Source organism: Haliotis rufescens, unplaced genomic scaffold (assembly GCF_023055435.1).
Source record: "Haliotis rufescens isolate VD_foot unplaced genomic scaffold, xgHalRufe1.0.p SCAF_3, whole genome shotgun sequence".
NCBI lineage: Eukaryota > Metazoa > Mollusca > Gastropoda > Lepetellida > Haliotidae > Haliotis > Haliotis rufescens.
In genome coordinates this window covers 8,604,447-8,629,330 of record NW_025964001.1, presented here as the reverse complement: position 1 = coordinate 8,629,330, position 24,884 = coordinate 8,604,447, and the positions used below count along the sequence as shown (strand labels likewise).

Sequence of the window (24,884 nt, the reverse complement as noted above, 5' to 3'; positions counted from 1 at the left end):
TGTACTTGCTTTAAAATGATTAAAAAATCCTGAAGTTTAAAGTTTTGCAGACATATACCTCATATGACAGCGTATAAACCGAATTTTGAGGACCAGAAAAAAGATTCTGTAGAAAGGGGTCATCTTATATTTTTGAATATCTGCGAGTACCAGCAGCACATGTCTTGCAGTCCGATTTCGCAGTGTTTTTTGCCTTTCACTTCCTGTTTCGGCTTATCTGTGGGTCATATCATTTTCTTTCGTATTTCAATGGTCAAGTTAACACCCTGGCTTATCTACGGGGTCGGCTTATCCGCGGTCATATACGGTATAATAAAAGAAATGTTTTGTTGTATAGCTAAGTCAGATTGAATTCTTTCAGAAATGTGTTGCATAACTTGCATTAAAGTAATGAAGATTTTTTACTACAGGAACATTTTGAGATAATCGGTGTTGGGACTGTGATTTGGCCACTTATTATTGAGACATTGATAAATTAAAGTTATCCTTCCTCAATGATATATTTTCCATGCATTTGAATTACTAAGATATCTTCATTCATCAGGCACTTAATATCAGATTTCGGGCTGCTGTAAATGATAATGCCTTGAAAAATAATGTTACCCTTACAGCATGGTATCATGTCAATGATTCAAACTGTAATTGATTCTTAGTCTGTTTAAATTTGCGTAACAACTATTCTCAGTTGCCAGGAAATGGTTTGTTGTTTTTATTAGGTTTTTGCTGTAGCCAGAGACTATATTTTTCATTTTACCATTTTATTATCAAATGAAATATCTTTTTTTTGGTTGCATTTTATATCTTTATTCTTTAATCTATCCTAAAAATGGAACAATCATAATATTAATCCCTCTCAGTGATATTACTGGATTAATCACCTGTGCTTTTGCTGGATTAACACCCTCTGTGATACTGTTTGATTAATCCCTTTCAGTGATATTGGTGGTTTAATCCCTCGCTGTGATATTGTTGGATTAATCCCTCTGAGTGATATTGGTGGTTTAATCCCCCTTAGTGATATTTCTGGATTAATCTTCCTTGGTGATATTGCTGGATTAACCTCCAAATGTGATATTGCTGGATTAACCCCTCTCTGTGATATTGCTGGATTAACCTCCCAATGTGATATTGCTGCATTAATCCCTCTCTGTGGTATTGCTGGATTAATACCATGTTGTGATATTGCTGGATACACCTGCCCTTCCCTGTGATATTTTTGGATTAATCCCCCTTTGAGATATTGCTGGATTAATCCCCCTATGTGATAATGTTGGATTAGTCCGCCTTGTTGATATTGCTGGATTAGTGCTAAAGCAGCATAAAATCTGACTCCTTCACTCATCTAACATATCTTTCCAGTTGACCAATGCCAGTGAGACAGTGTTGACATTTGAGGAAAAACTCAACAGTCTGGATCAACAAATGACCTTCACCCAGCAGAATGTGTCACAGACGTTGGACTACTGGACGGCCTACTTCAATGAAAGCATCGTGAAGACCCAGAAGATGCCGGGACCACAGGTGAGTCGGGAAGATTAAGAATATGTAATAGCTCTGTAGGGCTATACAATATGCATTGCATTGTAATTGTGATGAACAATATGATATATTAAAGTCTGACGATAATTTGCACATGGAGAAGCCATATTCCTTCATCTTAGTCAATGAGTAGTGACCTAATACAAATATGTAAATTATACTTATACTACATGCTTAAAAACTTGTGCATACCATCAGAAAATTGTATTCATTTTCATACCATATATAAGGTGAGTTGCGACATGAGGAGCTTGATGGTCTCTTAAGCTCCTCACAGCGATAGTCCGTTCACAGAGCTCTCTATATACTATCGCTGCCACCAGTCAAAACTCCCCACTGTGATAGGTGGCCCCAACCATGCTTGTAGTTGAACTCGCAACCGAATGACCGTTATGTTTACAAACAAGTGACGACTGTTGTGACGCCGAATACACTTACCGCTGATAAATTACTTTCTTTGTTTGTCAATTTGAATTTCTATTTCATTAAAAGTATCATCTTTAATTGATAAAGTAAGATTGTCAGGGAGAAGTTGATTGATTTTCCGTTAGTCTGCAATGTCGAACCAATCTGATTATTAAAACAACAAAGTAAATTCATCTGGAAAACATGGTCAGTCGTAAACCTTTTCAAAATGAAATATGATGGCATTCCCAAAGACATAAACAAAAGTATGAACGTTACTACATATGGGGTTAGAGGGCAAATTTCAAGATTCTTGTAATGGCCGCGCCCACACTGGTGGCAGCGATGTTACCGAGAGTGTAACGAAGGTGTCACGCGCTGGGAAGGAGCTTGATGGTCTCTGCTCCAAGGGAGGTAATCCAGACATCTTGCTGACCATTGATTATGATATGTATATGGCTGGAATAGCTATATGGTCTCTTCTGCAAGGGAGGTAATCCAGGCATCTTGCTGACCATTGATTGTGACATGTAGAGCTATATGGTCTCTCAAGCTCCTTCCCAGCGTGTGACACTTTCGTTACACTCTCGGTAACATCGCTGCCACCAGTGTGGGTGCGGCCATTACAAGAATCTTAGATTTGCCCACAAACCCCAAATGTAGTAATGTTTATACTTTTGTTTATGTCTTTGGGAATGCCATCATATTTCATTTTGAAAAAGTTTACGACTGACCATGTTTTCCAGATGAATTTACTTTGTTGTTTTAATAATCAGATTGGTTCGACATTGCAGACTAACAGAAAATCAACCAACTTCTCCCTTACATTCTTACTTTATCAATTAAAGATGATAGTTTTAATGAAATAGAAATTCAAATTGACAAACAAAGAAAGTAATTTAGCAGGGGTAAGTGTATTCGGCGTCATGACAGTCGTCACTTGTTTGTAAACATAACGGTCATTCGGTTGCGAGTTCAACTCCAAGCATGGTTGGGGCCACCTATCACAGTGGGGAGTTTTGACTGGTGGCAGCAATAGTATAGAGAGCTCCGCAACCATTGATTGTGACACGTAAATGGCTGGTATAGCTATAGGGTCTCTGCTCCAAGGGAGGTAATCCAGGCATCTAGCTGACCATTGATTGTGACATGTATATGGCTGGAATAGCTATATGGTCTCTGCTCCAAGGGAGGTAATCCAGACATCTTGCTGTCCACTCCACTGCCAATGTGAAGAATACTTTCACCACTGATTATTAATACTACCATTCTGACTGCAGGGTCCAGCAGGGGTCGGGAACCTGTCAGCATGTGAATACAAAAAGGTGACAAGTACTGCAGTCTCCTCCTCCTCTCCATCCAGGACCTCCTTCCAGCCAGAGATGAGCCAGCTGGAGGTGAGATGCAGTTTGTGTCTTCTTGGTTTAACACCACATTCAGGGATATTCCAACTATATGGCAGTGGCCCCTAAATATAATCTAGACCAGACAATCCAGTTATCAATATTGTGAGCAACGATTCATGCCATTGGGGTAAGAAGACACACACTTAGCCTGACCACCTGATTCACTTAGGACCAGAAGGAGGTTTTTACCCAAGCCTTCTCAGAAAGATATTTGAACATTTTGTAGGAATGTCGTTTTAGTTTGAATGTGTTGTATCGTAAAGGTCAGATGACTAGAATTGTGTGGTAAATTGGTCCTGAAATGACAAAAAGCTTTTAAATGATGGTGTTGTATATAGTACATCTGTGCCAGGGGAAAAAGGCTATTATTTATGAGGATTGAAATGAACATATCTTACAGAAAAAAACAGTTGTTAAATTATCTTAATAAAAATAGAATACAAAAGACCCCAGAGACTTTCCATTTTCAAAAGAAATCTAGACTTGCCCAACATTTTAGACTTGCATGGACTGTATTGGATATATTTGTATCAGGGTCTGTATGACAGACTACAAAGAGGCATACATCTATTGTTATCACCTTTTCAGAGCAAGGTTGTGATGTTTGCTGCTTGTGGTGTGGAAGGTGGCACGGGTTCTTCCCTGGACCCGTATGTCATCACCCCCAACAAGGTACAGTACAGGTGTGTATGTTCCGGACAGACCTCCAGCAAAGACAGAATCTGCCACATCCATTTGCTTTTGTGTCCAAGAGAATCATAGTGCCTGTGTGTTACCATAGTGATGGCATGGGTGCTGGGATTCCACAGGACTCTCACCAGCTGTTGCTGGAGATGGTGGAAGATATTCAAGGATGTGAAGGAGGTGTGTCATTTGGGATCCTGAACCAGAATCACAACACAGGACAAGAATCCCTTTTTACCGCTATGGAGGATCTTGTTTTTTAATTGCCTCACATTTGCTCAGCATTCCTCAGAAAGGACTGAAGTCCAGCCTTATTTCCAGGAGGGACTCCTTTAACAATACCACTGGGCCTTGTGTGTATTCCTCCCTCATGTTGAAGAAGTCCGGCCTTATTTCCAGGAGGGACTCCTTTAACAATACCACTCGGCCTTGTGTGTATTCCTCCCTCATGTTGAAGAAGTCCGGCCTTATTTCCAGGAGGGACTCCTTTAACAATACCATTGGGCCTTGTGTGTGTTCCTCCGTTAGTTGAAGAAGTCAGGCCTTATTTCCAGAAGGGACTCCTTTACCAATACCATTGGGCCTTGTGTGTGTTCCTCCGTTAGTTGAAGCAGTCAGGCCTTATTTCCAGAAGGGACTCCTTTACCAATACCATTGGGCCAGTGTGTGTTCCTCCCCTATGTTGAAGCAGTGACTGAGGTGGACTAGTGCCATGGATCATGTTGACTCTGATAGATGTATGGGTGGTATGGGATGAGATATGTGTGAGATGATAGATACTACAACATAGAGACAGTGCCTTGATTGAAGGCAGGCCTTAGGGGGACAGAACCACTGGTAGTGTGCATGGAGTGTATATTAATGGCACACAAGTCACCTTGTGCCTCATGTCCCTGATGCCTTGATGAAGTCTGTCATCTTATAAGGGACTGACCATTTGCTATTCTGGGAAAGGGGACATGGATTTTGGGGGAAATAAACTTAATGTAAAAAAAGAACATTGCCTCAGTTTAAAAAAATAGAAATTAATGTTTGCTGGGTATCACGGATGTGATGGAAGTCTACCAACACTTACAAAGGTGAGGCTGCTGTGTTCTGCCGCTTCACCGTAGGATGAAGCTGAACCTAGGATCAGTTCAGATGCAGCCCAAAGTAACCTGCATTCTCTCTTCATTAGTGTGAAGGTGAAGGCTGACTGGTGTCCGTCCTAGAGATGGGCGTAATACAGCACAAAGTGTAGGGACAGAGTGCCAGCCAAGCCTCGGAGCACTAGATCCTGCGATGCATGCTTCAGCTGGTGCTTATATAGTACTCGATAAGGATGCTGCATGATAGTTGCTATGCAATCATTTATGGACTTTTCTGTATTATTCAAGTGCTAACTGGTTGTGAGATTTGGATATGCTTCATGCATTATCATTGTATATTCGGCCTTGTACTTGTACATTGTATAGTTTCATGTGCGTAAGACGTGTGAAATTAGGATTGATGATAGTATTAGATGAACTTGTAATGTATGCTTGATGAATTTATTATTAGATTTCAGACCAAAAATTATAAAAATGTCCTCTTATTTTTTATTTGACGTGCATTTTAATTTTTCTCATTTTTGTCTTTTTAAACAATCTCTTTAGAGCATCTGTGAAGATTAAATGCTTATGAATGTTATGAGGACAGGAACTAATCACTTCATCTGTAGGCATGTCAGGGCAATAAAATGATATGGATTGGATGTTTGTTCGTGAGGTGGGCGGGGATGAAAATGAAAAAAGTATTTATTATGGCCAATAAGTACAGTATTTGCTTTTTATGTACATCAAGACCACATGCATGTTACTGCCTCAACTAGTACTACTGCCTTACTAGTCCTCAAGTATTGCTTTATAAAGTAAAAGATGTTTCTTGGTCACAAGATCTCAGAAGATCTCAGGTTTCAGATTGTTAGTGTGTAATAACAGTTGACCTGTTTTGCATATAACCTCAAACCAAATTTAACCTGAATCATCTTGGTCATGCAGGTTCAACATGACTGTCATTTCGACCAACTTGTGTTATTCTTGGACAAGCTGAATAGCAACTCGTGCCTGTCTTGTAGCCATTTTTGTGACTGTTCACCCTAAGCGCCAACGGGCATAGTTAAAAGAATTGTCAACTTGTTGCATAATGTTTCACGTATATTTTCCCCCATGTCATAGATATTCCAGTTGCTACTGAAAACACATCAGGACTTACAGTATTTATACAGTATGATTGAAAATATTTAACTGTACCTAGGGTATATTTGTAGATGCAAGACATAAGTAAAATCGAAAAATATTCCTTAGGGATTCTTTGACTGAAGTACTTGAAGTCATATGCGCATTCTGATTGGTTTGTAGTATTTTCCTACATAACATTCATCGATAGGGGGACGAGGGACGAGGGACCTGCAGGTTACGGAAAGGGTTGAGTGGTGACGAGTGCATGACTGTTTGTATTTAAATGTAACCTTGATCAGTGGTGCCATGACATTCTTCCTTGATCAAAACTTACCTTTTAACTTGTGATATTTATGAGAAATATTATTAGACGTTCTATGCACCATAGAAGTCATTTTTCTTTTGTTTGGAATTATGTATATAGTTTTCTTATAAAGTCACTCGAGAGAAATGAATATTTAAATTAGTGCATTATATGCTTGTGTTGAACACAAATACGTATTTGCAAATACTTCATGGTATAGTTCAACCTTCATTGAGCTAATTTTCTGTTGAGTGAGTGAGTGAGTATGGTTTTACGCCGCTTTTAGCAATATTCCAGCAATATCACGGCGGGGGACACCAGAAATGGGCTTCACACATTGTACCCATGTCGGGAATCGAACCCGGGTCTTCTGCGTGACGAGCGAACGCTTTAACCACTAGGCTACCCGACCGCCCCAATTTTCTGTTGAACAGTTACCATACTGTTAATTTTGAAGATATATTTTAACTGCCTCGTATCAGTGTATTTGAGTGGTTTGTTGTTTTGTTTGGCTAGTTTGTATCATATATTTGGTTCTACATACCGTATTCGACGTAATAAGCTCCCGAGCGATATTTGCTGATATATTGGCTAGTGAACAATCCCAATTAGCACCCCTTCCGATTGATCAATGTACACAAGACTTATTTATTCTTGTATAATACGCACTCGGGTGTTATCTGCACCCTCAATTTTGGGCAATTAAATTCTGGAAAATATATATTGTGTATAATACACACAGACTTTTCTTTTGTATCATTTCAGGCTGTCAGCATAAACCATGAAATTTACGATCTTTCAACTCTGTTTTTTTTTCACCAAAATTTTATTCTATTAAGAGCCCCCTATTTCTAATTTTGAGAGCCTCCTGGGCGCTTTTTGTGTCAAATACGGTAAATGTATATCCCTTGTCAAAGATTCCAAAACCATCGACTGAAGGGAGCATACCGGCATTTGTAAGCTGTAGGAGTTTTTGTTATTTTTGTAAGCTTTACAACATTACTTTCATGACAACTGGTTATGATATTCAAAGACAGTGACATCTTGTTAATTCAAAGTCAAGGGGATTTTGTAATTCTTTCCATACTTGAATTGTGGAGTTCCAATATTAGACAACAGTGCTGATACAGATTCTTCTGCAACAATGATATAACATCGTAAGTGATGTTTTAAATTGATTGAGTTTAAATTAACAATGTTTCACTGTTGTTGTCTTCCATTATAGAGAAGCTCACAAAAATAGGCTGTTCTTCTTGTATGATTAGACATGGCTTTACAACTTTATATGCTTGAAAGCATTACATACAAATGGCATAAAGCTATTATTTGGAAACAGATTATGCATTGTTGATATATTGACACCTCTATTGTATACAAGTCTTTAAGAACATTATTGTATTTTGCAACCATTTCAAGAAGCATTTTATTTTTCTGATCTATTGGCATCTGTGAATGTTTTATATGATGTAATTTATTTACATGATATATTTAATTAATTATCAAAACAGGATTCCTTTTGTTTTTCTTACTGCTGATCTTCAATTAATTGCATTTGTAAAATGTATTTCAAGTGAAAACTGTGTATTTTTTATGAACTTTGATATTGTCAGTGTCACAATGGAAATCAGTATTATTCTGTATTTAATGAATCAGTTTCTTAAGATGATAATGAAGCTGGAATAGAATTGTTAAAACCATGTTTTTAAGTTTTTTTTATGATGTAATTGAATTAGGCATAGTGTAATGTACTTAGTTATATTTCTCATTCCAACTTTAAGTGGTATATGGTTATTTGACCTTATAATAACTTTTCTTGAAAGGCACCAAGGTATAGGGTATTGAGGTTGCGTAATTCATCTTGCCACCATCAGCAGCCTCTGCATCTGCAACATTGTCTGTAGAGGCATCACACAAGCTGTCCATGTTTCACATGTAACATTAATTGTTCGGAATCTCCCATAATGCCATTATATTGTATTATTTTTCAAACAACTAAAGCCATGATCTCAGTATGTTATTTTTTAGTTTACCAAATAGGAAGTCATCAGCTTCAAAGCTGACCATCATATATGTGGCAGAAGTCATCATTTATCTTTTAATGTTGAGTCCTTGAAATCATGAAGGGTAGAATGGAATTTTAATGACAGTATAACTTAGTATAGTTGTATGTTTAGTATAGCGGTAAGCTTGCATTGCATGTCAACAGTGGAACAGTTCAATCAAGCACCTAAGGCATTTCTGTGAAATCTGAGTACCGGTATATCTTTGCAAGGCAGTAGATTATGGTCTGATACTGTAGTGTCACAAGCTCTACTGCAAACTGAGAGTTCAACAAAACATAAAATGTATGTCTAGCTAGACTTTAGCCTATAGTCATGTTTAGTATATTTTCTGCAGTATGTATATCAGGATATAAATTCATTCCACCTGATCAAATGGCAATCCCTAAATGGACAAGAGCCTTTTTGTATCATTCCCTAATGCAGTTACTTTAGAATTATGGCTGTAAGCATAATGTTTTATCAATCACAACATTGCTCAAACCCTTTATGGCATTTGATATTTGAACATTTATGTCCTAGGTGAGAGCATGTTTGTCACAACTCAGACTTGTTGAATTATTTTTAAGTTTGACAAATGCTGTAATTTCTGGGTAACATTCATCATTGGCAGGACACTGACAAAGGGAGCAAGAAACAGGTTTCTATAATGGAAAGCATGTTATATTTGATTTAGTGGCTCTATGTTTAAAATTGTTACAGGAAGTTGAATGTATTTTAGTTTTAGTTTCACTTTTTGTTCAAGGAAAAATGTTCGTCAGTTTGGCTGCCTACATCTGGCTTATGCAAAAGAGTAAAGTGATTATGAATGTCCTGTTTCCACCCTTGCTGAACTAGGCTGCAGTTTCTATTTTGGCAGGACTAACGAGTCTATGAATAGTGCAATCAAATTCACACAATGAAATTGACATCTGGTTCATAAAAAAATGGGGCATATGTACCGCCAACTGGGCATCAACAGATATTTTACAAATCTTTTCATGTTTTTAATCGAGGTATTCATGTCATTAGATGCACTTTGTGAGGTAAGACATGTTCTATTAGAATATAGATCTTGATTATTGATCAGATTGTCTTCACTGGGAGCCGCCATTTTGTTTCAAGGAAATGCAAGTGGTATGAGACGTGGAATCTGATTGGTCAATACGAGTTACATAGAGCATATAATGGGGCAAAGAGGGACCTAACTTGTAATAGCCACTGGTGGCGCTTTGATCGAGCCACAAAGTTCCAGCCTAGTTCGGCAAGGGTGATAACTGGACTTTTGTAGTCATTTTACACCCTTGCCTTCAGAAAATGGGAAGCCTGATGGTAAAGGTGTTTGCTTGTCACTCAGAAGACCAGAGCACTTCTTACATCGAATATGGTAACTTACTCAGTCAAGGCATTGTGCTTATTATATTTGGACAGTAGTATGTTTTTTCTGTGTTATGATTTGATTTAATGTTTGGCTGTGTGACCATCTGCATCTGTGGACCAGATGATCTGGCTATCACGGTGCGAAGTTTTACCTGATAGTCATGATCAGAGAGTTGACTTACCCTGCAAGGTCTTGTATTCTTCAGGAGACCTTCTGTCATTGGGTTTCTGAATAAACAACAATGGCACATGTTGCAAGCTTAGATAGGATCTCTCGTTGACTTTCATGATTGTCATGTCATGTTGACGTGTTGAAACAGTGTGGTACATTGCTCATAATATGTACCATTGGTTTGTCTGTCCCAGACTCGATTATTTACAGTCTGTTGTGAAATCACTAGAATATTGCATACTCCAATGTAAGACAACAAACACAACATGGGATCCAACTGCCAGCTGTAGTCTTCTTAGACAATGCTGAATTGTTTTATAAAAGTTGTTTTTGTTTCATGATCACAAACATTTATTCTTCATTTAGTTGTTCCTTACTATTTTGTTATGAAACTATCTTTACATCGAATGATTTTGTTGATTTTTGAGAGAAGGAAATAATTTTGAAAAAATGTTGCTTGGCTGACATTATTTTCATTGGTCTTAATGTTGTAGTCTCACCAATGTTAGAAATGGCAAAGGGTGCATAAGTATGTAGTTTGCTTACAATTATTTACACGTTCATACTATTTGTCTTTCAGTTATAATTGTTCATAGTATGCTCCACTACGAGTCTGTTTGGCAGATATTATATTTCAATATTATTTTATTGATTGTTTTAAAATATGGCAAGAAACAAATATGATTTTTATCATGATGCATTCATCAGATGTTTATGCATTGTTTTGATTTATGAATGTAAGCTTCATTTCATGTGACCTATATACAATTTGTATATGTATATATGTATATTCAATGCGACAGGCACACTTATTTTTCCTGCTTTTCTACATAATCCGGGTACCATGTTATTTGTAGAGCAATAGCTGATCATGTGTTACTTACTTGTTGGCGCCATATTTTTTTCACTAAGTGATCTTAGTACTAAGACTGTCGGTTGTCCTGTATGGGATTTCGGCAGTTGTTGCGCTACGATGGCTGTGTGAAATAGGGCCGAGTGTAGCCTGCAGAGGATATCTAAATGATCAGTTATTTAATGGGTTTCATGTATCATGGGAGTTTACTTTGCAATGTGGTGTAAATTGTGCAGAAAATGCACATAAATATATTACGGCTGCAATAAATATTTACCTGTCATTTCCTAGCCTAGGTTCATTATTCTTGTTAAAATGTTTATGACGATCTTGGTGAGTATTTAGAAACATTAGATTGATTAGATTAGTTACTGATTATGAAACAAAAGACTTAGGGTGGCAATTGCCCGATTTTGACATGTTACAATATACGCATGTTAAGGAGGTTCTTGGACTTGACACACAATGTCATAGTGTCATTATAACTTTGTACATCCGGGGTGCCAAACAACCCAGCTGGAAATGAAGTGACATGAACACTACAGTGTTAACACATTCCACATTAATCTATGCTTTTACCCTGTCTTTTGTGTGAGACATTTGATAATGCACGTTACTAGCCATTAAAGGTATGTTTCATTGTATTAACAGAAGGAGATTGATGGGTGAGATGTGCCATCATTTTATACACTGTCAGTAAATGCTTGTGACTGTTTAGCATGCTTCAAGGATAGGTATATCTGTCAGTCAGGGATAGACCCGGCCACTTGTCCGTTAGTCCAAGAATACTGAAAATCTTCTGAAACTTGTTGATTTCTCCTAAAATCGATCTAATTTACATGAAACTACTTGTCCAAATTGAATTGTGGACTAGTTGGATTTGACCAATTGGGTCTACCCCTGACAATGTTGTTATGTAAATATATACAAGAAAATATGGAAGTAGAATAGAAGACTTATCTACCAGACTGAAGCCTGATTCTTGTAAAAACATTTAGACTAATAGGTAAGTTATGCCACTCGAATCTGAAGCTCTGGTTAAGATAAAGTAAGTGTCATGTGATATATTGTTTAACGACAAAAATTATTTAAAACTATATGGTTAAACTACAAGTCACAAATGTTTGCATTTCTTTCTGACAATGAACCCATTCCTTCTGACTTTTATATGTTTGAATAAAGATAAAACTTCAGTCAACTTCAGTGTATGCATGACCAGATCGTTTTATACGTGTATGTAAATACATTTTGTCCAGGGCTATGGTCAAACTATTCCAAATCAGACTTTTTGTACCTATCTCTTGAGACAGTACCCGGGTAGGGTCGGGTAACAGGGGGTTGGTTACCTGGGCCCACTTGCACAAAGCGATCTTAGCGCTAAGATGATCGTAACTCCCATACTTTAGCATAGGCTTACAATAGTCTTAGCGCTAAGATCGCTTTGTGCAAGTGGGCCCTGGGTAGTAAATTTGGACTCATCCCAGGCCCACAGTGAGGGATAATTGATAGTCTAAGATTCATGTCATTAAACTATTAAATGGCCATATGTTAAGGCAGAACAAAAATTAGTATCCATTATTAGAGGTATCACTAATGTGCTGACATTTTTGTGCTAGGTTGTGCATTAACTATTTTGAATATTTTTTGTATATTTGTAATCAATGTCATAGGTTAAGTGCTCTGATTGTATGAATGTATTATATCAGAAGTTTATGAAGCTTCATCACTATCAAATACATATAATCAAATATGCAAGTAGTCCTCTTGAAAATGAATTGCTGTTATCTTGAAAGGTAAAGATTTGTGGTCAACTGAGGATAGATGTTTGTATCTTATGAAGTATTTTGATGTTTTGTCTTCACATGCCATGTGAGATTATGATATTTTATCACATTTTGATTAAAGATTTTGAAAGAAAAATGTTCAGTGTGTTTTCTGTGTGTCTTGCAAGTTTACGCAGTTTAACACCATCTTGGAGTGAGTGAGTGAGTATGGTTTTACGCCGCTTTTAGCAATATTCCAGCAATATGATGGCGGGGGACACCAGATATGGGCTTCACACATTGTAACCATGTCGGGAATCGAACCCGGGTCTTCCACGTGACGAGCGAACGCTTTAACCACTTGGCTACCCGACCGCCCCAACACCATCTTGGAGCCGAGGAAGAGGATGGTGAGTACCCTGAGGAGTTTTTATTTGGTTCGGGAATGTGGGAGTAAAAATGGCATTTTAATATTTTTATATTTACTGCTATGCATGATAATCACAACATACGAGGCATAAAATGACATTGTTCCTTGCCTGATCCAGACAAGCGATTCATGGCCAGTAAACGTTTGCTTGGAACATGTAGCTACCACAACTACCACATGCAACACCTCACCGTTCTGTCAGAGAATGTATTACCGTATTCGACGTAATAAGCGCCCCGCTCTAATAAGCGCCCACGGCGATATTTGCTAATATATTGGCTAGTGAACAATCCCAATTGGCACCCCTTCCGATTGAGCAATGTACACAAGACTTATTTTTTCGCGAATAAGACGCACTCGTGTGTTATATGCATCCTAAATTATGGGCAATTAATACATAAACATTTCAGGCTGTCAGCATAAACCAAGAAATTTATCTCTCAACTCCGTTTTTTTTCTCACCAAAATAATATTCTAATAAGAGCCCCCTATTTCTAATTTTGAGAGCGCCCTGGGCGCTTATTACGTCGAATACGGTAACGGAAAACCAATACATGTACTGTAATATGGATGGTAATTTAGTGTTGTGTTTGTACACTCCAGTAATATTCATACCACATGCACTCTTCAAACTTGGCAGGGGCGGTCGGGTAGCCTGGTGGTTAAAGTGTTCACTCGTCAGTGGAAGACCCAGGTTTGATTCTTGACATGCGTACAAAGCCCATTTCTGGTGTCCCCCGCCTTGATATTGCTGGAATATTGCTAAAAGCGGTGTAAAACCATACTCACTCACTCACTCAAACTTGGCATGGGACGAAGAAATACATGTACATAACTGGTATCAACTAGATATGTAATTACAGTATTGTTGTTGATCATGTGAAACTTCTGCCTATATGAGCAGAGACCATATAGAGGTTATCACGCGAATGTGTTTGGGGATGGTAAATATCCTGCATGAGGAATAAACATTGTAGCGAGCTAAATACATAGTGTTTATTCCTATACAGTATATTTACCATCCCCAAACACACAAGCGTGATGACCTCTTTATCATATAATGCCATTCTTTAATTCTGTGCTTCAAAATCGCTTTCCCTCTCTCACAAACATTAACGAAACATTGCGAGTTTTGCTGCAATGCGCGCATTTATATTTATTACGTCACAGGGTAAGTGATGTGTCAGTCGGAGAGTGACAGTAGCCAATATAGTTCCAACTGAAATCTGTTTCTTATACAGTGGCGAAGGAACATGTATACGCAAAACAACAATTGTTTTTATTTGCCTTTCGCGGCAATCCATCGGTCTGTCCGCGAGAGTAACTGCCCTTTGTAAAAGGGAAGCTACTCTAACCCTAGTCTATGAGACGTCACGGCCACGGTCAGACGTTGTTGACAGTCGGTCTGTCCTGTCATAACGTTTAGAAGATTAGCCAGATGTACACACAGCAACAAAACGAAACAAGGTAATAATTCAAACATATTTCGGACAAATCCAACTATTTTAATTTGTGGAGAAGGTTTCAAGCCGCAGAGGCTTACAAGCATAGATATGGCTACTGATCCCGCTAGGCTAGGTAGGCCTCGTGCCCTCGCAAAACTGTTTCGAAATTTATATCTTCAAAGTTGCCAAAACCTTTAAACGTATAAAATGCCTTAGCTACGTCACAGTTAGACACTGATTTTCAGTATATTAGACTGTTCTTTTGATAATAACAGCAATTATCCCTGTAGTTTATCCAGATTCTCGATGGTTAATTCTGACTCGATCGCCGAATGACGAGGGCGACGCCATGTTTATTTATAAACAGTGAAAGTAGTCCCTACTTGACCTTTGATATCTCTATCCGCATATGAACCCAACGGATATCGTTTTTATCCTTTGGCTTTATCCTGCTGAGAAACCTACCCATTATTTGATAAATACCAATATATGCTTGTGTAAAAAATATCACATGCCCCATAAAAAAATTGCATGGACTTTGCAGACTCATGCATGATAATTACATGTACAGACACCGTGTCATGGTTCTCCATGACCCCACTCCAACATTGCAGTTAATTCAGATTGTAGGTTATCTTTGCGTGTGTTTTCTTCCTCTTGTGTTTATGTATTCCTATTGTCAGTTCTCCATATTCGTCGTCTTCAATGCGTCCTGCTATTGATCAAGCGTTCTCTCACTCGTGACCCGACAGATATTCAATACTTGTTGGTCTGACGAATTCTAGACAATATGGGCGAAACGTTTTTGAGCTAGCAATGCAAAGTAGGAGATGCACTTCATTACTTGCCAAAATATAAAATTTCCAATGTTTTGAATGTTTTAAATTAAAACAAACACTGCTACACATACAGCCAAGTGATAACTTAAACTGCGATACTAACTGGGATACTGGAATATCCCCATGTAGCAAGTGGCTTGTATTCAACGTAAAATTGCTGATGTTTCTAATCTGGTAGAATGCGTGGTAAGCTGTTACACTGACACACGATGATAACCACAATCAACTTCAAAGATGCGTTTTTGTGCTCAAGCCAATCTCCAAACACACAGAATGAGATTCGAACCCGTACGATATTATTGTTGTGTGTGATTATCTCATGCCTAAATACACAGAACAACTTCATTTGGGTAACTATTTTACTAAATATTACAAAAAATCGAATTCCTTTTTTTAAACTATTTCAGTATACCTGGTAATATGTTTTCTAACCACCGGGCAAGGGACAATATACTGTTGACTTACCAAAAACTCTACAGTGTTCCTTTTATTGTAACAAATATGAGTTTTATTGCAACAATTATGAGTAACATTGAATTAAATTAATATAAAAATTAGTTAAATTAATAATTCATTATCTACTTTGATTTAATGAATATTATTAATTATCAGGTTGTAGTGCAGTATGTTTGTTTGGCAGCACTCAGCATTATTCCAGCTATAACAAGACGGCCTGTAAATCATCGAGTCTGAACCAGTGATTGACAATATGAGCAACGTCTCACGCGGTGGGGATGCAATGATATTTAATCACCACTCAAACCATTTAGTCTCCTCTTACCACAAGCATAATTCACTGGGACTTTTGATAGTCTGAATCAACAAGGACATCAGTGAATTAATATGAAGTTACTTGATAAGTAATTACATCCATGTCATTACACTTGAAAAGTTTACTGTTATATGATGGACATTGGCATATCATACACGACGTTGGTCATATACAGTGAAAAAGCCCGATGAGCTCCATAACCTCGAAAAACGATTAAAGAACGGTTTGTATGAGTTGGTGCGAAGGTTGGTGTGTACGGTGGCCCATACCCGCCACTGGTGAGATCATTTTTCACTGTTAGCCTCTATATTTTATCTGGCGGCCGCCAAATACTTTTCTGGCGGCAGCCAGATACTTCCACTGGTGAGATAAAATATAGAGGTTTACAGTGAAAAATGATCTCACCAGTGGCGGGTATGGGCTACCGTAGGTGTGTTTGATGTACCGTCTATACGATATATATAATTTAGGATGGTTGGGGGAGCTATCGCCTAGTCTCCAAACTACGATAACTCAACATATATTCTTCGCTTTGACTTTGAGTTGAGGTTATAATGTTATATACAGTTGAATGTTATACAATGTTTTACAGTTACAATGTTATATACAGTTGAATATCTGAAAACAATAGGTATCGTTTGTCCCAAGTCTTGATAATGGTGGAATGTTTTTCATTTTCTTGGACTCTGCAAGTGGGGCAACCACTTCTTGGTATGTTTAGCACCAGTACTAGTTTCCCTTTGTTTATTTGCCTGATTAGTTCCTGGTAATGATCCAGGAAACCTGGGTCTTGCTTGTATGTCGACATTATCTTGTGAATTTAATTGACATTGTATCATTTCCCGTACAAGCTTCCGTATCTCTGGGTTTTTTCCCTCTCGTATATCTTGGATTGAATTCTCTAAATCCTTGACTCGTTCTGAGACAGAATCCAAGACAGTTTTCAAAAGGTGCATTTCTTTGTCCTTGGAAGCTGAATCCATTTTCATTTTCTCCAGTTTATTTTCAAGTTCTTCTCTCATTCTTCTCTCTACCTCGAGGTCACATTGTAGTTCAACTATCTTTTTATCTTTTTCATCAAGCTCTTGTGAAAGGGAAAGGCAGAGCTGAGGATAAATATGTTAAATATTTATTACAATGCACATATGACATGCCGGAAAATGCAATATATCATGCTTCCCTATTGTGTGTTTTCATTTGGATTTAGGGATAACTAGAAATATACTATACCGATTTATAACAACAATTGACAACAATGAATTAATCAACTAGGAATAGGGAAGTCATCACATGCATTTCTAAGTAATATAAAGAACAGACACATGTTGAATAACACATTGTTGCCCAATTGCTTGGGACACATCCCTGCAATTGTAAACCCTATTCATAAACAAAAGGTCCAACCACTTTGCAATTGTAAACCCTATTTATAAACAACAGGTCCAACCAAGCCCCTTAAAAATAATGAATTCTTCCAATTAGGCGCAAACACTAATCAAAAAAGGGATTTTCAGGTTGACAATCGTGATATATAAGTTGGATTTTATACAAAATATAACAGTAATCATATACATATAAATGAGATTTTGGTTGAACCGATATGGCCGATTCACAGGTAATTTAATAGGGAGCTGGCACAACAAAGATATTCTTGCAAAAAACCGAAATATGCTGTTCAACTGTATTTACTCCTTCGATGGATCCCATAAGAGCGGCGTTTGTGATGACGAAGCATGAATAATAGTGGCGGTGAACTGGCGATCAGTGGATTCTAAACCGACTAAGGGAGACAACTCTACAGCGTTAATTGCACGTTAGGCACCTAATATATACACGATTTGGGTTGTCTACTTACATTCGGTTCCTCCAACTCCTCCGACAGCTCGGATATGATCGTCGCATACTTGTTTTCTTTTAATTTTAGAGCATCAACAAAGACATGAAGTCCTTTTGCTCCTCCATATTCAGTAAGAGCTACAAACAAGTATTTGAACCCTTTCTTTGAGCTGTATGTCTCAATCAACTCGACGTCTTTTGTGTCTAAAACCCCTTTGTCTTTAAGGATATATATAAATATCATTTAAATCCAGATGTCTCTTAACCAAATGCCAGTTTTGTTCTGGTCTGTGTATGTGTGCCTCTTTCATTGGGTTAGGGATCCTTGTCATGGCCACCTGAACATCCAGAAATTATTGCGTAAGAACATGTTCATCTTAAGATGACTTAAAATGTTGTTATACTCTGAATAGAATACTGTTGTGTTGGCGGTGCCTGTGATATGATGTTTCACAAATGTGCACTATGGCTGTGTAACTCTTTCATGACACCTTTTTTGATACGAACATGTTTATATTACTTTTCACGTTGATAAGCTATGATCCTCGTGGCACCCGACAAGAATCAGGTAGTCAGGCATCGTGTCTTAGTTCATTGTGTGTCATCGTACCCGATGGCTTGGGAGTTTGCTCATGATATGAACCACTGGTTTGTCTTGACCAGACTCGATTATTTACAGACCATCATGGTACAGCTGAAATATTGCTGACAGCGACGTAGAACAACAAACATAATCTATGAACAACTGCAATGACCCATGTTTTTATTTCAATTGTGTTTGTGGTCCGTCCACTACATCTTTCATCACCAATCACCAATGTTCTACACAAAATGATCATTCATATAAATTCCATCTGCAGTAAATTCCATCTGCACAATAGCACATTCAATGCCTTAAATAAAACTTTCGGGGCGGTCGGGTAGCCCAGTGGTTAAAGCGTTCGCTCGTCACGTGGAAGACCTAGTTGGATTCCCGATATGGGTACAATGTGTGAAGCCCATTTCTGGTGTCCCTCGCCGTGATATTGCTGGAATATTGCTAAAAGCGGCGTAAAACCATACTCACTCTCCCACTAATAAAACGTTCCAAAGGAACTATGGTAGATATGTGGCGGACAGCTTTCAGATTGTTTATATACTCAACAACAAAAGTTCATGTGACACCAATATTTTAGTGTATTTTTCAAACAAGTAAAGTTTGGTTTTCAATATTGTAGTACATTGATGGAATTAAGTCATAAAAACGCAACTGCTACAGAAAAGCATGCATTCCATGCAAAAGTTGACTTTTATGCAAGGCCAATGCATTTCACTACCCAAGAATGGGTATAAAAACATGTGCGTTAACGGGATTCCATATGCATTGTTTAGCATCGTGCTGACAACAACCACTCAGAAAAACAACAAAATTACGCAATTATTCAACATTACGAAATGCCACGCCTGTCCGAAACTTAGCGTCTGCGAGTCATTGGTATGCTTGAAGCAGGATCGAGTCAACGTGATGTTGCAAGACAATTAAACGTCCACAGAAACACCATTTGGTGTTTATGGCAACGTTGGCAACAGACGAATGCAGTCAGAGACCATCCTCGGAGTGGCAGGCCACGCGTAACCAATAGTCGACAAGACAACTGGATTAGAACAATACACATACGAAATCGATTCCAGCCAGCAGCAGTGACTGCAAGAAGCATCGCCTTCGACGAATATCTTCACAAACCGTACGTCGCCGCAGATGTGCAGGGATTGTCGCCAGAAGACCCGCCAGACGTCCTATTTTGACAGGAAACCACCGTCAAGCACGTCTACAGTGGTGCAGACAGCGTCTACGCTGGACGGCCATGCAGTGGGGACAAGTTCTATTCACTGACGAGTCTCGTTTTCACCTCAGCCACAGCGATGGACGGATTCGAGTCTACCGACGTCGAGGTGAACGTTACGTCAATCATTGTGTCATGGAAGAAGATCGGTTCGGGGGCGGCCGCGTTATGGTATGGGGTGGGATTACAGCAAGACAGAGGACCCGTTTGATAGTGGTAGAGGGAAATCACAATGGACAGCGCTACCGCGACGAGATCATCGGCCCTGTTGTTCTACAGTTTTTGCGTCGTCATGGCCCAGGCATTACCTTTCAACATGACAACGCCCGGCCTCATATTGCTCGACTTGTTCGGGATTCTCTTCAAGAAAACAACGTGAATGTCATTCCCTGGCCGGATCGCTACCCTGATCACTCACCAATCGAGCACATGTGGGATGAGATGGATCGGCGCCTTCGACGTCAACCACGTGTTCCACAGACACTCTAGGAACTTCGAAACATGCTCCAGCAGATATGGACAGATATCCCACAGGACTTTGTACGACGCCTGGTCCATTCCATGAGACGAAGATGTGTTGCTTGCATCGCAACCAGAGGTGGACAAACACGCTATTGATTTGTTAATTGACATTTTGGCATGTTCATGTTTTTTTTTATATGAATCACGCATTTTCTGAAGTCAGTATGGCAAATTAAACCATTTGAACACTTGCAGGAGTCTTTTATCTGTTGCAAACCGACATTGTTTCAGATTTGGTAAAAAACATAACTTTGCATTAAATCTTATTCAATGTCACAGAAACTTTTGTTGTTCAGTATATGTTAGACGAGTAGAAAAAGTTTCCATCTTTGACCCATCAGTAATGTCTGATGCAGTTCTCTAATTTGACTTGTGCCATATGCTCACCTGCTTGTTCAGGTGAACACCTGTCTTTTTTCAATGTTTCTGATGGGTGCCACCGTTGAGGCAGGATACGCTAACCTTCTCGCGAACACTTTCATGACCTCATGCTTATGATTTGGTTGGAATTGTACAATGGATTCTGTTTTTTCTTCAGCATTTGTTTACACATAAGATCTACCCTGTTCGCGTGTATACATATAGTGGAGGTTAGTGGTACGATGTACCTCTAAGAAGTGATATCAGAATCAGAATCAGTTTATTCTCAGAAACCACAAAAGGTGGTACAAGAGCATATTACAATAAATAATTATGCATATGTACAAAAAGCATACAAGATGGCAATAAATAACAACATGTGATTACCTAGCATTTTTAATACTAATGGACATTTTTACAATAAATCTCGATAATTTTTTTAGATCCTGTGTGTTTGTTGTTGATAAGAGTTTTACAAATTTTATAATATTTGGCCATTCAGTATAATATGGTGAGAGGAATGTTCGCCTCTCTATTTTAAAATAATTACATCTGAATAAGTAGTGAAATTCATCAGCAATAGATGGGGAATTACATAATTTACAAGTTCTATTTTCCTTTGGAATATTTTTCCATCGGCCAGTCTCATTAGGTAAATTATGATTACAGGTTCGAAATCGTAGTATTGGAATTGCTATTCAATATATGAATGCGCTGCCCCAAAATCTCAATTTTCGCCGACAGGTAGTCACACAACGTCCACTGTAGCGTTCAACCGCTGTGGTAAAAGTGGCCCTGACTACAGCGTTTTATATGTGCAGTATAATCTAGTCAGCAAAGGTGGCCGTTATTCGATAGTCGAATGTACCTTTCTATAGGTGTACTTTGGGTTGAATAGGTGTATGCTGGGACGCGTATTATAATTTGCTTACACCAAGAACAGTTGTTAGAACAATGCTTTATCTCATATGTGTTTCCGTTTTTGTTTTGAAGACACGCGATATTTACGGAAGCCTTTTGCGGCCATTTGTTTTTTTTGTTTTGTTTTTTCTTGAAATGTTAAAGTGTTATGTTAAAATTTCAAGATACTAACTTGATGTTTCAAGATACATACTAAGTTTCAAGATAGACACTAAGTTGAAATTCAACTTATAATCTTCAAATTTCAACTTAGTTCTAGTATGTATCTTGAAATTTCAACTCAGTACCTTGAAATGTGAACATAACATCTTGAAATTTCAACTTAGTATGTATCTTGAAATTCCAACTTATGTATCTTGAAATTTCAACTTAGTATATTGAAATGTCAACAAAATATAAATAAATGGCACTAAAAGGCTTCCGCAGATATTTTGTTGAAAGCTTTTGTGATTATTTTTACTGACAGTTGAAAGGGGCGGTCGGGTAGCCTACTAGTTAAAGCGTTCGCTCGTCACGCCGAAGACCCGGGTTCGATTCCCGACATGGGTAAAATGTGTGAAGCCCATTTCTGGTGTCCCCCGCCGTGATATTGCTGGAATATTGCTAAAAGCAGCGTAAAACCATACTCACTCACTCACTCACTGACAGTTGAAAGCGAACTTAAAGGCTATTCAGGTCATCTGGGACATTTGTTCTTTACTGTAATTAACTTACTTGAAATTAGGGACTGGAATAGAAGGGAAGGGGTGGGTGGTGAATCTAGTCTTGGGACTGTCCCATATTCGGTGTAATTTGTTCATACCCTGAATTCCCCATATAGTTGTGATAATTTGTGGCGACCCCCCTTTTCCGTGTGTCATTCCTTCAACCCCCACCCCCTCAAACTCACTGGACTCCCTCTCCTCTAGTGAATGACCATTCCCTTATTCATAACATCATTTCAAACAGAATATAGATAGAGACATAGATAATTTAGGCAGTATGCACTTGCCTTAACTGTTCGAGCATAGAAACATTCCCTCATATTTGGCAGTCTGGCATCCTACGCGTCCATCGCATTCTCTCTTCATTCACATCAACCATTCTCCAGTTACAAAGGCACAGTTTTCAGCTTTACTCCTCCAGTTTCCGAACATCAAGGGTCCGGATAAGCGTGTCTCCATTGTTTGTTTATCATGGTATGGATACCACACTAAATCTAGTGATAATGTATGATAAAGGAACCAACCTAGCTACCTAATTCAAATAATTTGCTAATAATATAATGCTAATTTCCAGTGCGTGTGAACATGCACTACAATAGTTCGAATTATTTTGTTGGTGCTTTGTTTGTTTAAAGCCACACTCCAGCCATATTCCAGCAATATTCTAACCCAGAATCGCCACCAAGTTATTAAAACAGGAAAAGGTAGAAAGTTATGAAACTAATAGGAATAATTCACACATGATATGCTGCAAATGTAAAGTCGTTATTAGTTGTTGGTGGGGCAGAATATGCTCACCTTTTATCATAGTATCATCATTATTTGATAGTGATCAAATAAGTCTTCAGGATCCCATGCTTGCCGTTAAAGGCGACTCTACTTGTCATAAGAGGCGACTGACAGGAGCGGGTTGTCAGGCTCGCTGACTTGGTTGATGCAGGTCATAGATCCCAGTTGCGTGAATCGATGCTCATGATATTTACCAGTGGATAGTCAGGTCCATCTCGATTGTTTACAGACCGCCGTCATGTAGCTGGAATATCAGCGTCTTCACTCTTAAAAATATATCTGTTTTTTTTTATACTAGTATTTAGCAACTGGAGAGAACGCGCGATGCACAGTCTTGCTAACACACATTCAATTTGTGTTGGGTCATACTAACTTTGCAAGAAGAATTAACTCAATAACCGGGGGCACGGGTGGCCCAGTCGTCTAAGGCGCCGCGATTCGCTCTGCAGAGTTGCACCCCTCGGGCACGCCAGAAACCTATGATTGTGGGTTCGAACCACGGTTCGCCCCAATTATGTTTCTAGGTTTGTCAGCACCATACCCGTGCACGTGGGTTTCACCGAAGTTGTAAACGTCTGAGACCTGCATCACTTCGGACTTTCCTCCAACATTAAGCTGACACGCCGCGATATAATTGGAATACTGTTAAAAGCGGCGTTAATCCTAACTCACTCACTAACTCAATAACCAGGGTTTGTAGGTACAAGCTCATTGGCTTACTTTAAATATTCCAGTCGTTGGCAGATAATCCGTAATTGTAATCCTTTTGGAATGTTATCGTGCACTAGGTGAGTTCTCCCGCTAAGTTTATAGATTAGGTTTTTACACCTGTGAAGTTTGATTTGCAACAGTGGAATTCCGGGTACAGCTAATGTCCGCACAGTGTACACTTGACATGAACTGCACCATTCACAACATTAACTTACATGTCTGTACAAAGCAGTTACATGGAACTTTATATTGCAGACAAGTTTTAAAAAGTCACTTGTATAAAAATTATCTGTAATGTCTTTTAGAAAATAAACCGGCATTGAATAAAAGATATTTTGATCAGGTAAACCATGCGTCCGTGATTTACGATTTTATGGTGTTATTGCACCCCGAAATCTTCAATCAAGCACGTATGGGTCCGGCTTAAGAGCTGATTTATTGCCAAGTCTTGTAACAGCCAATGAACTCCTAACAGGCAGTAGAAGTATTTCTTGGAATACTTTGTGCAACAAACAACACAGTGGGGTTTCCCAGTTGAAAAGAGACATTCAAGTGTAGTTCAAAATAGGATAACCTATTCCCTTGTAGCTTGACAGTAATTGACATGTATTCAGTGTATAAGTGCTGATGCTTTTAGGGGTTTGATGTGTCGGAGAACTATAACAAAGGACACCATAACCTCGAAACAAATTTTGAGTTTTTATGATATAATGGGATGAAGTTGGGGGTAGATGTATCGGGTATATAATATACATCATCTTGGATGGATGGGGAGGTATCGTCTTGTCTCAAACCACAGATAACTCGACATATATTCTTCGCCCCCATGGACTTCGAGTAAAAGAGGTTACGTTGTACTATACTATGTTATAGTATTATATTAAAATCAAAGACTCAACTGAGTTTGTTCTAAATGTGACCAACAAAACAATATATGTCTTTTGTCCCAAGTCTTGATGAACAGGTAAAATGTTTTTCATTTTCTTGGA

General features: G+C 38.5%; 1 protein-coding gene across 4 annotated transcripts in view; it reads left to right on the top strand.

Annotated features, from left to right (window-relative positions):
• Positions 1-12,902, top strand: part of LOC124140935 — a 43,091-nt gene extending 30,189 nt beyond the window's left edge. For all 4 annotated transcript variants that reach the window (XM_048403671.1, XM_048403670.1, XM_048403673.1 and 1 more), the window contains 3 exons: positions 1,360-1,521; positions 3,225-3,341; positions 3,939-12,902. In XM_048403671.1, the coding sequence (XP_048259628.1) occupies positions 1,360-1,521; positions 3,225-3,341; positions 3,939-4,112 (453 nt within the window). In that variant the 3' untranslated portion in view covers positions 4,113-12,902. The remainder of the gene's footprint in view (positions 1-1,359; positions 1,522-3,224; positions 3,342-3,938) is intronic.
• The last annotated feature ends 11,982 nt before the right edge of the window (positions 12,903-24,884 follow it).